The following is a 15,575-nucleotide window of genomic DNA, read 5'->3' on the forward strand; positions in this document are numbered from 1 at the left end:
TATAGACAATAACTGCTGCCGTAATCCAGGCAAACGGTACAAGAAAAACTTCAACCCTACCACTGCCTCTGACACCAAAGACAAGTGGGGAGCAGATGGAGATCAGCTAACTCCAGTTCTAAACTAACCCAACGATATTATTAAGCAAGTTTATGAAGAAATGAGGGTTAAAACCGAGCCCCAAATTCCGAAAGAGAACTTTTCAACTTTATCATGCATACCTTGGTTATAGATCAAGTTTTCCTGAATGTTTTATTTTTTCATAATTTAATGTCAATATCCTATAAATCTTGATCTACCCCTCCAACTTTATTTTCTTGCATTTGAATGGTAGATTGCTCCGTCTAATAAAAACACACTGCATTACTGAATATAAGGACAAAAATAACTTGTACAGTAGCTAATTAAGTAGTTTTATTACTAGTGAAGCTGGATTATTTCCACATTCTGCCATGTTCTTTTTCTCTGTGAACTATTCAAGTCCTTTGTCCAGCGTACTAATTGGGGTCTTTATAGAAAATAATCCAAAAAGTTTCAGCAAAAGATTTGAATAGATGCTTCACCAGAGAAGCACCTGGTGCTTCTGATGCTAACCTGGAGAAGTTAGCATCATGAAAGCAATGCAAACATCATTAAGGAAATGCAAATTAAAATCACAGTAAGTTGTTGGTAACTGTACAACAATGTGCCCGTATTTAATGCCACTGAGTTACACACTTAAAAATGGTTAGGATGCTAACTCTTGTTATGTATGTTTTCCCACATTTAAAAAACGTTTAAACCACAGTAAAGTACCACTGGACTTCCCTGGTGGTTCAGCAGTAAAGAACCCGTCTGCCAATGCAGGAGACACAGGTTTGATTCCTGGTCTGGAAGATCCCCTGGAGAAGGAAATGGCAACCGACTCCTGTATTCTTGCCTAGGAAATCCAACGGACAGAGGAGACTGTCGGGGGCTATAGTCCATGAGGTTGCAAAAGAGTCAGACATGGACTAAACTATAAGATACCACTACACACCTATTAAAATGACAAAAACAAAAACATATATACTCTTATCATACATTCAGGAATCCTATTCCTAGGTATTTGACCTAGTAAAGGGAGAACTTATGTTCACACAGAAATCTATGTGAATTTCATGTGTAATTCCCCCAAACTTGAAACAAGCAACCCCAAAATTCCACAACTGGGGAATGGATAAACTGTGGCACATTCCTACAACAGAATTCCACTCAGCCATTAAAAAAAAGATAAGACTACTGATATATGCAACAATGTGAATACATCTCAAATACATTATGTTACATTGAAAGAAACCAGACTCAATAGCTACATACTGTTTAATTCAATGTATAACATTCTGGAAAAGGCAAAACTATTGGGGTGGTGCACAAGTAAGTGAGGTTTTTGCATTGTTTAAATTTGCTGTTTGATGCTGGAATACATTTTTTTTTTTTTTTTTGGAATACATTTTTAAATGTGGTTACATTATACATCATTTTAATGCACATTTCTTTTTTTTTTTCTAATGACATTACTTGCTGCTTATTTTATATTTATTTTAGACTACGGAGATGATGTTGGACAAAAGCAAATTCGAGCAATCTTATTTCAGTACAAAATGGGTCATGAGGCAGAGGAGAGAACTCAACATCAACAACGCATTTGGCTCAGGAACTGCTAACGAATGTACAGTGCAGTGGTGGTTCAAGAAGTTTTGCAAAGGAGATGACAGCCTTAAAGATGAGGAGTGTAGTGGTCAGCCATCGGAAGGTGACAACAACTGAGAGTCGTCATTGAAAATGATCCTCTTACAACTACACAAGAAGCTGCCCAAGAACTCAATGTCAACATTCTACATTCGTTTGGCATTGGAAGCAAACTAGAAAGGTGAAAAAGCTATATGGGTTGCCTCGTAAGTTAACCAAAAATCAAAAAAAAAATTATCATTTTGAAGAGTCATCTTCTCTTATCCTACACAACAACAATGAACCATTCCTTGATCAGATTGTGATGTGCAATGAAAGGTGGATTTTATATGACAACTGGCAATGACCAGCTCAGCAGCTGGTCCAAGAAGCTCCAAAGCACTTCCCAAAGCCAAACTTGCACCAAAAAAGAGTCATAGTCACTGTTGGGTGATCTGCTGCCCATCTGATACCCTACAGCTTTCTGAATCTCGGCATAACCCTTACATCTGAGACGTATGTTCAGCAAATCAATAAGAAGCACCAAAAACTGCAAGGCCTGAAACCAGTATTAGTCAAACCAGTATATTAGTCAACAGAAAGGGCCAATTCTTTTCCATGGCAATGCCCAACTACATGTTGCACAGCCAACACTTCAAAAGTTGAAGGAATTGAGCTATAAAATTTTGCCTCATCCACCACGTTTACCCGACCTCTGGCCAACCGACTACCACTTCTTCAAGCACCTCAACAACTTTTTGTAGGAAAAATGCTTCCACAACCAGCAGGAGAAAGAAAATGCTTTCCAAGAGTTTGTTGACTCACGAAGCATGGATGTTTATGCTACAGGAATAAACAAGCACCTCCCATTGGCAAAAAACATGTTGACTGTAATGGCTCCTATTTTGATTAATAAAGATATTTGAGCCAAATTATAATGATTTGAAATTCAAGGACTGAAACAACAATTACATTTGTACCAACCTAATATATAGGCAGAAACAGATGAGTGGTTCCAGAGTCTGGAGGTAGAGCTGACCATAAAAAGGCATGGAGATATTTTGAGTAGTGAAAGAAGTATTCTATATCTTCTTGACTGTGATGGCTACATGACTGCATCCATTTGTCAAAAACTCACAGACATTAAATAAGGTAAATTTTACTTTAATTATACTTGGGGGGGGAGGAGATCAAAAGATTTTCTACAGTAGTGACTAGATGTAGGAGACAAGAACAGGTAATGAGAAACAAGAAACAGGAAATGAGAAAAGGTAATGACATGGAAAAAAATTGGTTCTCTCTCTAAAATGTGGTCTAATGAAGTTGTAGATTGCAATGTATGGCAGTGAGCACATTTATTCCATCCAACCATGTTGCAAGGGACTGGGAATCATCAGTGCTGGTCATCAAATGTTTCCAGCATTCTACGTCCTAGGCATGTGGCGGGACTGCACTTTCCTGTTACCTCTGAAATCGTACATGGACATGTGACCTGCTATGGTCAGTGCAATATGAGGTCTAGCGATGGGCATCACTTCTGGATAGAAGGCTTTGGGCACTGATGAACACTCTCCATCACACTGCATGCTCCTGCCTCAATGACTGTAGAATCAAAAACACGGTATCCCATCTAGATCTCCAGGTGATCCAACTTAGGAGCATTTCGAGATGTGATGTCAGTGAGAAACTTCAACCTTTTGTTGGTTTAAGCTGCTCAGGTTTGGGGGTAGTTTATGACTAAGACCGGAGAAGGCAATGGCACCCCACTCCAGTACTCTTGCCTGGAAAATCCCATGGACAGAGGAGCCTGGTAGGCTGCAGTCCATGGGGTCGAGAACAGTCAGACATGACAGAGCGACTTCATTTTCACTTTTCACTTTTCTGCATCGGAGAAGGAAACTGGCAACCCACTCCAGTGTTCTTGCCTGGAGAATCCCAGGGATGGGGTCGCACAGAGTCACACGACTGAAGTGACTTAGCAGCAGTAGTAGTATGACCAAGACATAAATTACCCTTTCCTGTTTTATAAAGGATCTTAGCAGATTCACAAAACTAGAACAAGCACAACTACCACCAACAGAGAAATTCAAAGAAAACTCTTTCCACCATCTTTCCATGTTCTCAAGAGCATTAACAATGCTGAAAAGAAAGACCAATACTACGTCCTTATCAGGCCATGCTCCCAAGTCATCATCTGGTTTCTGACTGTGATGATGGAGCATGCTTACACTGGTGAATTTCCAATCACTGATGATCACAGGGCTGAGAAAATTACAGTAACCCTCATAGGCAAGTTAACAAGCGTGGAGTGACAAGCCCTAGATTTCGAAGTGCAACTTGAAAACCTAGAAAAATGGCAAAATAACCTATTTCCATTCGTTTAGCTTGGTTTCATTGTCCTGACCACCTCAGCTGGCATAAGGACCATGAAGAAACAAGACAAAAACACACAGGAGAGAAATCCTGTAACTTCTTTCCTAAGGGAGTTTACCACATGCATATAAAATGCCTCAAGGGGCAAAGGGGGGGGGGGGCAGTGAGGGAGTCAAAGAATAATCTATTTTGTTTAGTAGGATCAATCCCACCACCTGAAACTTCAACAGAATAACAAGGCCAACAGTACAAAAGGAGAGCTAAGTGTACAAAAGATGCAGCCTGAGGCCCTTCACTAAAAATGAAATGTGGTGGAGTAAGGCTCCATCAAATTTACACGCAGTAAAATTACAAATCTTGTTCAGGCCAAAGTAAAATCAATGCACTTGCTGGTTATGAACACAAACCTACCTAGAAATCAAAGCTCTGCAAACCTACCTAGGAAAAAAAAAGCTCTTAGTGGTTTTCAAGGGCAAACTTCTGTTATAACCTGTAGCAACTTTTGTTGCTTAGTTTGTTTATTTGAATACTTAGTATCTTCACAAAAGGAAATCAACCCTGAATATTCACCTGGAAGACTGATGCTGAAGTTGAAGCTCCAATACTTTGCCCACCTGATGCAACGAGTCGACTCATTGGAAAAGACCCTAATGCTAGGAAAGATTTATGGCAGGAGGAGAAGGGGACAACAGAGGACAAGATGGTTGGATGGCATCATCGACTCAATGGACTTGAGTTTGAGCAAACTCTGGGAGATGGTGAAGGACAGGGAAGAATGGTGTGCTGAAGTCCATGAGGTCGCAAAGAGTCAGACACAACTGAGCGACGGAACAAGAAGAATCTTCACAAAGCATACCTTTTGAAAGTTTCTAGCCCAGTACCTAGCTCAATTAAGGTGCTTTGAATGAAACCTTCAAATCCTGAGTGACTGAGCAAGGAGACAACCTAGGAGGTGAAAGGGAGCGGGAAAGCCCAATAGTGTGAGAGGTTACCAAGTCAGCACCCATTTAGGACTATCCCATCCCTTTAGTTCTTTTAGCCAACAATCCACTTCACCACATACATTCTTTTCTTTTTTTTTCCATTTATTTTTATTAGTTGGAGGCTAATTACTTTACAATATTGTAGTGGTTTCTGTCATACACTGACATGAATCAGCCATGGATTTACATGTATTCCCCATCCCGATGCCCCCTCCCACCTCCCTCTCCACCCGATTCCTCTGGGTCTTCCCAGTGCACCAGGCCCGAGCACTTGTCTCACGCATCCAGCCTTGGCTGGTGATCTGTTTCACCCTAGATAATATACATGTTTCGATGCTGTTCTCTCGAAACATCCCACCCTCACCTTCTCCCACAGAGTCCAAAATTCTGTCTGTACATCTGTGTCTCTTTTTCTGTTTTGCATATAGGGTTATTGTTACCAACTTTCTAAATTCCACATATATGCATTAGTATACTGTATTGGTCTTTATCTTTCTGGTTTACTTCACTCTGTATAATGGGCTCCAGTTTCATCCATCTCATTAGAACCGATTCAAATGAATTCTTTTTAATGGCTGAGTAATAGTCCATGGTGTATATGTACCACAGCTTCCTTATCCATTTGTCTGCTGATGGGCATCTAGGTTGCTTCCATGTCCTGGCTATTATAACCAGTGCTGCGATGAACATTGGGATGCACGTGTCTCTTTCAGATCTGGTTTCCTCGGTGTGTATGCCCAGAAACCACATACATTCTAAGCATCTACCCTAAGGAAAAATACAGACCAACTCATAGCTTTGGGTACATTCTAACTCTTAAACCACTGTCTACCCTGAAAGCTCTTTAAGACTTCAAAAAGTTTCCACTTTCCTTCTGGTGATAAACTAGTGATAATTTTAATAAACAATGGTTTAATATACTTTATTTTTTAGAACAGATTACATTTACAGAAAATGTGGGAAGACAGTACAGTGTCTCCACATATCCAGTACCCCTATTACTAACATCCTATATTAGGATGTTATACTTCTAATACATTAGGGTGGTACTTTTATGACACTTAATGAACCCATACTGACACACGATCATCAACTACAGTTAAGAGTCTATTCAGATCTCCTTGATCTTTACCTAAAGTGATTTTTCTGTTCCAGAATCCACATTACATTTAGTTGTCATGTCTCCTTAGGCTCCTCTTAGCTCTGGCAGTTTCTCAGACTTTGCTTATCTTTGACAATTTTTATCATTTCAAGGAGTATTGCAAGATGCCCTTCTATCAGAATTTGTTTACGGTTTTTGCTGATGATTAGAGTGGAGCTATGTATTTTGGGAAGGAAAATCTCACAGGCAGAGTGCCATTTCAGCACATAATATCAATGGTACATATTATCAACATGATTTTTATGACTACTAAAGTTGACGCTGATTCACTTGGTTGCAATAACAAGGGATTTTCAATATCTGATTATCGACAAAAATCTTATAATTAGTAGCTATGATTACAGTGAACAATTATTAAAAAGTATTACTCAGGACTTTCCTGGCAGTCAAGTGATTAAGATTTCATGCTTCCAATGCACAGGGTGCGGGTTCGATCCCTAGTTGGGGAAATCCCACATGTCTCTCAGCAGGGCCACAAATATTACTCAAAATATTACAGCCAAGATCAGGAGTGTGGCTACATAAACTGTGGTACATTCAGTACTTGGAATGTCTATTTGTTGCTGTTCAGTCACTCAGTCATGTCCGACTCTTTGCAGAATGTCTATAGTCCCTTAAAAACAGCAAATTTAACAACTCTTATGACAATATAGAAAAATGTATAATGTTACATAAGCAACGCACAAATTTAAAAAATGAATACACACTGTTCTTCCAACAAGATAAGAAACCTAAAACAGCCTAAAAGAGAAAACACACACACAAAAAATGACAGCCACTATAATTGGTTAGATGAGAACATGGGTGATTTTCTTCTCCTCTTTCCCAAGTTTCTATTGTTTCATTGCTACTTTTACAACTATAAGAAAAAAAAAAACTGAACTAAAATTTTGTGGAAAACACTTCCTTTTTGACCGTGGAAGTATATATACATATACATACTTTTAAAATGTGGATTTGGTAATTAGGCCTTGAAAATTTTAAATTCCAATTTAAATTGGAATTTAAAATTCCAATCCATATATCCCAAAGCTTAGTTATTTCTGATCCCTTCAGAATGTCACTACACATGACATTCTTCAGAATGATCCCTTCACATGTCATTACAAAACTAACATTCACCTGCACTACTGCTCCTGGAAGCCCAAAAACTAGTTTCCAGCCTGAAAACTATTACTAGGCTTGAGTTACATTCTGTCAGTGAGACGCTCTTCTGTGGGATCAGAAGACGGAGGGAAGGGGTACCACCGTTTTCTACTTCTGGCTTTGCCCAGCTGTGGGCAAATGCAAGTTCAGCAGCAGAGGCAGGAGTGTCAGCAGGAGTGTGCCAAGTATCAGTCTGATTCCTCTCAGCTCCAAACTTACCCTTCAGTACTACCTGTTCAGTAATAAGAGACTGCGTCTTTTAAACAGTTCTCAGAAAAGGATTTGTCAGTAGAGGGTGCTGGAGGGACAACACAGGAGGCCTGGAGCAAGCCTGCTCCTGCTGCACTCTCAGTGGGCTTGCCAGCTTCTCACAGCCCCACTGATAAGACCTCAACACACTCCAGGCCTTGCACCCACAGCGGTACCCTAACTCTCTGTGCATGTCTACCCACCCACCAACCTTGGGTTTCCTGCATGCGCCCTGGGGCGGGGGTAGGGGGAGGGGGTATTTCCTGCTCACCCAGAAACTGTGGGCTAGCTCTGGCTTGGACAACTCCATGCTTCTCCAATGCAGTCTGAACCACAGCGGTGAGGAAGAGTCCCACCCCTCCCAAGTCTTCCTACCTGCACTTTCCCTCAGGCCCAGCGTACCCTTTACAGCAGTCCTGGCATCTTTATAATTACTCTCTTACCACAGCTTAATAATTCTTTCAACTTCCTCTAAGTTACTGTGTTTTCAGTCTCCTCACTGGATCCAAAATACAAAGAAAAAAGATGATTTAAAGAACCAAGTGAAATTTTTAAGAACTGAAAAATACAGGGAGCCTGGGCTCATTCTTCGGCTCAGGCTCAACAGCAATGACTGCCTCAAGAAAAAGCACTTGGATTATTCTTAGGTGTGACCAGTTGGAACTGCTTTTACCCCACTGAAACACCATTTTTACTATGAAAGAAAAAAAAAGCCTGACAGACAACAGTTACTCAGGCAGGTATGTGGCAGGCACAAAAGAATGAAGTGAGTCTAAGAACCAAAGAAACCAACTGACAATATTTGCTGCCAATGACAAAACTTTCAAACAAATATTAGGATTTTAGAAAACCTATTTCCACCACAATAAACATGACAGTGTCCCTAATATCTAAAGCCCTTCTGAGATAAGTGGTGACCTTAATCAATGTGACTTTTATATTATACAGGAAAACATGTCAACAGTTGGAAGATTTGTATACCTTGATCCAACAGCTACCAAATCAACACATGCTGATACAAAGCCACGCATAAGTAAAAGACAATGGAGTTTTAGACAGCTTTACTGAGGAATAACTGAAAACAATCAGATGCACTCAGAGGATACCACTTGATATGCTTTACACTGGTAAAACTGTCACCACATTCGAGATAATGACAGATCCGTCACCACCAGAATTAACTCAGGCCCCTTCGTAATCCTCCTCCATCTCTCATCCTTCTCTCACCCATCTCATTCCCTCTGAACTGACTGTTCTCCACAGCACGTATAACTGTCTTGTCTTGCCATATAATTTACTACATGTTTATTTTCTGTTCTCCCTTCCTCCTTTACCAAGCCAAAGACAAGATCGCAGGCTCTATGAAAAAAGGGATTTTGTCTATTTTGTTATCCGCCTACCCCAGGTGCATAAAATTGTGTCTGGCTTGTAACAGCTGCCCCGTAAGCACTTGTCAAATAAGTGCATGTATGCCTGGCCGTAGGCATGCCAAAGCAGTGACAGCTGATCTATGGCAAAAACAATGAAGCAGACATTACTGGAAGCAGATGAAAGACCATGTGGTTCTAGAAAGAAAGTAACTAGCCGTCTGCTTCTGACAACTTCCTATCCTTTGAACTCATTGCTTCCAAATCTAAGCCATCTAAAGGTTTTGCCATACTACAAAACATGATCAATATGATACACTTGAGCTTCATCCCTTCCCAATGAATATAATTCACAAAGCATTAAGAACAATTGCTTTGGCAGTCCATAAAAAACTGCTGATAAGATTTTATATTATGTTTTGCTAGTTTGAGCAGTAATTTAGAAAATGAAAAAGAAAAATGTCAGCTCTATGTATCTCTGAGCTGAAGTAAGAGCACTCTACTATGGCAAAATGTTTAATATCTTAATCAGAGTTTCATACATCAATACTTGCTTGCAACATCCATTCCAATATTGCAGTGCTTTTTAAAAATGCATACCTTTTGGCAAAGGACAACATTTTCTCTTTGAAACTGAAAAACCTCAGTGCATTGCAGAATCAGACTCCTAACTGACAGAATGAGAAAGATGTAAGATCTTCTCAAGCTCTGACGTTTAAAGATTTAATGACAGAGCAGTTTACCTACCTAACAGAACATCTTTCAAAAGTGAAATCAATTCTCTTAAACCCTGCCCCTACTTTACCAACTAGGTTTACATAATATTCTAAATGCTATGCTGTCATTTCAACAACTTTCATAACATCTTCACTAGGAGTATATTTTGTCTCAAGAAACTTTCTTTGCTCACCCCTAAAAAGCAACTCATTTGTTAATATTTTACCATGATATGACAAAATTCAGTCATATCTTCAGGCTCCACTTCTAAATCTAGGCTTTTTGCTGTTTATACCACATCTGCAATTACTTCCTCCACTGAAGTCTTAAACCCCTCAAAATCAACAAGGGTTGGAATCAAACTCTTTTTTCTAAATTCCTGTTGACATTGATGTTTTTACCTCTTCCTGTGAATCATAAACGTTCTCTTTTAAAATTTTTATTTCTTTTAATTGAATGATGATTGATTTACAATGTTGTTCTAGTATCACAAATATTCTTAATGGCATCTACAGTGGTGAACCCTTTCCATAATGTCTTCAATTTACTTTGTCCAGATCCATCAAAGGAATAATTATCTCCATGGCAGCTTGCTGAAGTGACAGAGGATGAGATGATTAGATAGCATCACCAACTCAATGGACATGAATGAGGGCAAACTCCAGGAGACAGTGAAGGACAGGGGAGTCTGGCATGCTGCAGTCCATGGGGTTGCAAAGAGTAAGACATGCCTTTACGACTGAACAACAAGTGGCAGCTATAGGCTTAAGAAATTTCTTCTCAAATAATAAGACTTTGACTTTCCTAGTCAAAATTATTGGTACTTTTTGATCCACTGGCTACAGAATGGATTTTGTTTGTCAGCAGGTATGAAAACATTCATCTCATTGCACATCTCCAGCAGAACTCTTCGGTTATCAGGTACATTGTCAATGAGCAGTAATATTTTGAAAGGAATCTTTTTTTTTCCTGAGCAGTAGGCCTCAGCAGTGGGTTTAAAATATTCAATAAACCACGTTGTAAACAGATGAGCTGTCATCTAGGCCTTGTTCCATTTACAGAGCACAGGCAGAGTAGAATTAGCATAATTTTAAGAGCCCTAGGATTTTCAGAATGGCAAATGAGCAACAGCTTCAACTTAAAATGACCAGCTACAAAAAAAAAAAAAAAAAATGACCAGCTACATTAGCCCCTAACACAAGTCAGCCTGTCCTTTGAAGCTTTGAAGTCAAGCACTAACTTCTCCTCTCCAGCTATTAAAATCCTAGTTGGCATTTTCTGCCAATATAAGGCTGTTTCGTGGATATTGAAAATCTGCTCTTCAGTGTGATCACCTTCAAAAATTATCTCAGCTGGATTTTCTGGATATCTGGCTACTTCACTTTGCTCTTCACCGTTAGAGACAACTTCTTTCCTTATAACTCATGAACCAAGCTCTGCTAGCTAAACGTTTCCTCTACAGCTTCCTCCATTCTCTCAGCCTTCAGAGAAGTGAAAAGAGTGAAAGCAATGCTCTGGATAGGCTTTGGCTTCAGGGAGTGTGGGCCTGGTCTGATCTCTCCAGACCACTAAGACTCTATTAGGCAATACAGCTGCTTCTCTTTCTTATCATCTGTATGTTCACTGCAGCAGCACTTTTTTCTTCAAGAACTTTATCTGTGCATTCACACCTTGGCTAACTGTAGCAAAAGGCCTAGTTTTCAGCCTATCTTGGATTTCAACATACTTTCTTCACTAAGCTGAATCATTTCTAACTTGTGATTTAAAGTGAGAGGCAACTATTCTTTCACTTGAACACTTAAAAGAAATCATTAGAGGGTTATTAAACAGCCTAATTTCAATATTATAGTGTCTTAGGGAATAGCGAGGCCCTGAGGTGAAAAAAAAGAAATGGCAACAGCAGGGAGTGGGGCAGTCAGAAAACACACATTGATCAGTTAAGTTTGCTCTCTTTGTGGGCACAGTTCATGGTGCTCCAAAACAACTGTAATAGTAGTAAATCACAGATCACTATAACAAATACAGTTATAATGAGAAAGTTTGAAATACGGAAAGAATTGCTAAGATGTGACAGAGAGACATGCAAGTGAGCAAATGTTTTTGGAAAAACAGCACCTACAGACTTAGTGCAGGGTTGCCACAAACCCTCAATTTGTTTTTTAAAAAAAAAATCATTATCTACAGAGCTCAATAAAGTGAAACACAATAAAATCAAGGCATGCCTGTATTATGAGAATGATGATAAACCTGTTGGTTTTGCAAAAATAAGATTTAATATACTGAACACTTTAATACACAACAAACAATACGAAGGGTCAAAATCTAGCAAATAATCAATTTTTTAACAATTCAGGGCTTTTTCTACAAGTATGAAACATTCTGAGCATATAACATCATATACGATACCATTAGGGGAAAGCAACAAGCATTTTTAAAAGAGATGTAAGAGTTAACACTATTTGCTGGTTGGTATTTCAGTAACAATCTGTTCATATTAACATAATAAAAAAACAATGTCTTCAGTGTTATTAACAATGAGTGATAAAATTTAAAGATTTTTAAAATTTTTATGTTCTTTATGTTTAGCCATATTTTCCAAGTCTCCTACAAAAAGAAAATTTCTTTTATAATCAGATAAAAACCCAACCACATTTTTTTAATTTACGAAATAACCTGTAATAACTCATTTAGCAAACAGAAGTTGCTTCCAAGCTTTTCGCTATCTTCACTTTATCATTTTATCATGAAATCTTCTGTAATCCTCCCGCTTTTTCCAGCCTTGTTTCAAGTTAAGTTTACATTAATTTGAAATTTTCAGACTTTTAATTTGGAATTTTGCAAAATTAGGCATGAGAAGTATTAAAAGTCACTTTCATTTCATGGCTAACTATCAAAACAAATGCAAAGTGAAACTTTGCCAATTATGTAAATGATTCATCTTATAAATGGAGTGACAAAAATTCAGTTATCTCAACATTGGATACAAGGTGAAAGTGAATGTTGCTCAGTTGTGTCCAACCCTTTGTGACTCCATGGACTACAATCCGCCAGGCTCCTCTGTCCATGGAATTCTCCAGGTAAGAATACTGGAGTGGTTAGCAATTTCCTTCTCCATGGGATCTTGCCCACCCAGAGACCAAACCCAGGTCTCCTGCACTGCAGGCAAATTTTTTACCATCTGAGCCACCAGGGGAGACACAGGGTATCCACTTATAAATATCTAATTTAAAGATGAAGTCTGAAATATCTAATGTAACCACAAAGTCCAACAGGCCTGAGTTTGAATCTTGCCTCTGATGTCGGTCACCTGTTATGACCCTGGCGAAGTTACTTAATCATACTAACCCTCAGTTTCCTCATCTGTAAAAAGAGAATGCTACCTACTGATAAGTGTTTGTGTGTAAAATGTTTAGTGAAGGACATGCCATACATCAAGCCCTCAGTAAATGTTAGTTACCTCAACAGAGAACAATGTTCGAGTTAGTACGTAAACATCATTTATACCTCATCCTGATTATAATTTTACATAGAAAGGAAAAACAAAACAAAACAGTGCACTAAGAAGCACACTGAAAATATGTCTTCCACCATTCCATATAGACTGAGATTCTGCAACTCCTGAATCACCACTATCGTACCATAAGTGTATGCAGGTACTTAGTACATAAGCTCAAAGAATGAGAACTTAATAAAACATGCCGGTATAGATCAAGTGATAAATCAATAAACACACGTATTACTAGGTTGAGTCATTAAAATTTGAACCCAAAAGGATGTATGGATGTAGACAGAAATTTACACACTAGGACCACCTGTCCAAAAAAAGTCATTCTCAATCTCCTCAGCAGTTTCACTTGACTGTTTCCAAAGGAGTCTACTGTGGCAATTACCTTTCACTCACAGTACCTAGTAGAAACAGCCGAAACACAATGAAAGGAAAACTATTTGTAATTAGGATACCTAGGTTTAAATCTTTCTCTCATTCGGGTGTGAAACCTGGACAAACTATTAAGATAACTAAAATAACTACCAATAACTTCCACATCTATAAAAGATAATAATACCTACCTACTCCACAGATCAAATGTGAAGGCATATAACTATGCTTTGTAAACTGTCAAGTATAACATGCAAATATCACTACAGCTGAAGTTCTTTTATTATCCAAGGAAAGACTTCTTTTAAAAATGATACACTGATCCCCTCCACTCATTACATATATGGACAATATCATATTTTCCACCACTCATTATTGCATACCACGAGAGTCCTCAACGATCTTCACCTAAAATCACCAAGAGTCACAATCTGAAAGGCTGAAAGATGCTTATCACGTCCCCACGTAAGATATCTCAAGCATAAATGTATCTTCACTGATAATCGAAACAAGTTAGTAAGTTCATCTATACACTCACTCATTATTGGATAGGCTCTAGGAAGATAAAATTGCTTAAAAACAACCTAACTACCTTCACTGAATAAAGCAAATGCATGTCAATAGCCACAGATGTTCAGTTGTGTCTTCACTTCTGTATTCTGCTTACGAGTCAGCTGGAGTCAAAGCACACGCACTCACTAGGCAAAACACACACACAAACTCTGCTTATCTGTGTCAGGGGCTGAGCACAAAATAAACTGCACCCAAACAAAAGGAGTCTCTTCAGAGCCTTCCTGCTTCGAACAACCTCGCTGGGCCTGCTCCTTCCTCGTCTGTAAACAAATTACCGGTGGGGGGCACGCAAGCAAGAGGGAGGGCTTCAAACAGGGGTCACTCGGCCGTCACCTGGCGAGGTGTTTTTCGCGAAGTTTCAGAGTCAACAAAGAAGTTTCGTCGCGAAGGGATCGGGCCGCTCGAGCGGCTGGGCGAAGCGACGTTAAAAGACGGACAAAACCGAGTCGGGGGGTGGGGGCGGAGAAGGGCGTACAAAACGACCCCTCAGACTTCGAGCCGCGACGACCGCGCCGTCGCCCCCCGGGACTGGCGGGACGGAGTGGAGGGGCGGGGGTCGGGGAGCCACGCCGCCCACCCCAGCCCGACGCCCCCGGCCCTCAACCCGCGCGGGCGGGCGGGGAACGGCTGGAGGCGCCGACGGGTCCCCCTCATGCTCCCCGCCGCCCCTCGCGCCCTGCTACTCAGCGGGGCAAACGGCCCGGACGCCGGCCCCGCCGTGGTCCCGCCCGCTCGCAACGCTGTCACCGCGAGCCCCTGACCCGAGCGGAGGCGCCCCCCGCCTACCCCGCCACCTCACGCGCCGCACGGGCCCCGCCGCCCTCCTGGAGCGCCGCACGGAACCGGCACGGGCCCGACCCGAACGCGGGAGCCGCAAGCACAGGGCGCGGGCGCCGCCGACTTACCTTCCTCTGCGGTGTCCATCTTGTCTGGGGGGGCGGCGGTGACGCAGCCGCGAGGCTCCAGCGGCCGAGGCCGGAGCCTTCCGGCCGGGGCGGGGAAGGGGAAGGGACGGGGAGGAAGGAGGAGGGAGCGGAGCCGGGCCCGGGCAGGTGCGTGTGCTCAGGTGCGAGAGAGGAAGAGAGAGAGGGGGGAGAGGGAGAGGGAGAGAGGCTGACAGAAAGCAGGCAAGAGAGGGGAGGGGGAGGGGCGGGGAGAGCGGAGGGGCGAGGCCTGGGCGGGGCGTGAAGGCGGAAGGGGCGGGGCTCCTCCGCGACGTGTGGCGTCACTTCCGGCAGCTCGGCGTTGCGCATGCTCAGTGGGCGGCGGTCGCGGGGGCGTTGCGGGACATTCCCCCCCACCCTTCCACTCCCTCCACAGGCCGCGGGGTGGCCACCGTCATGGGCCGCGGGCCACTTGGGCTTTGTCCAGAGGGCTGCGCGGGCGGAGAGGCTGAAACCTTAGAAGGAGCTGAACTCTAATGACACCGAGGTGGGAGG

General features: G+C 41.4%; 1 protein-coding gene across 1 annotated transcript in view; it reads right to left on the bottom strand.

Annotated features, from left to right (window-relative positions):
- MARCHF6 (membrane associated ring-CH-type finger 6) overlaps window positions 1-15,294 on the bottom strand; it is an 82,533-nt gene extending 67,239 nt beyond the window's left edge. The window contains exon 1 of the mRNA XM_043887936.1: window positions 15,042-15,294. Within this exon, the coding sequence (XP_043743871.1) occupies window positions 15,042-15,060 (19 nt within the window). The 5' untranslated portion in view covers window positions 15,061-15,294. The remainder of the gene's footprint in view (window positions 1-15,041) is intronic.
- Between the last annotated feature and the right edge of the window lie 281 nt (window positions 15,295-15,575).

The sequence above is a fragment of the Cervus elaphus genome, chromosome 25 (assembly GCF_910594005.1).
Source record: "Cervus elaphus chromosome 25, mCerEla1.1, whole genome shotgun sequence".
Classification (NCBI taxonomy): Eukaryota; Metazoa; Chordata; class Mammalia; order Artiodactyla; family Cervidae; genus Cervus; species Cervus elaphus.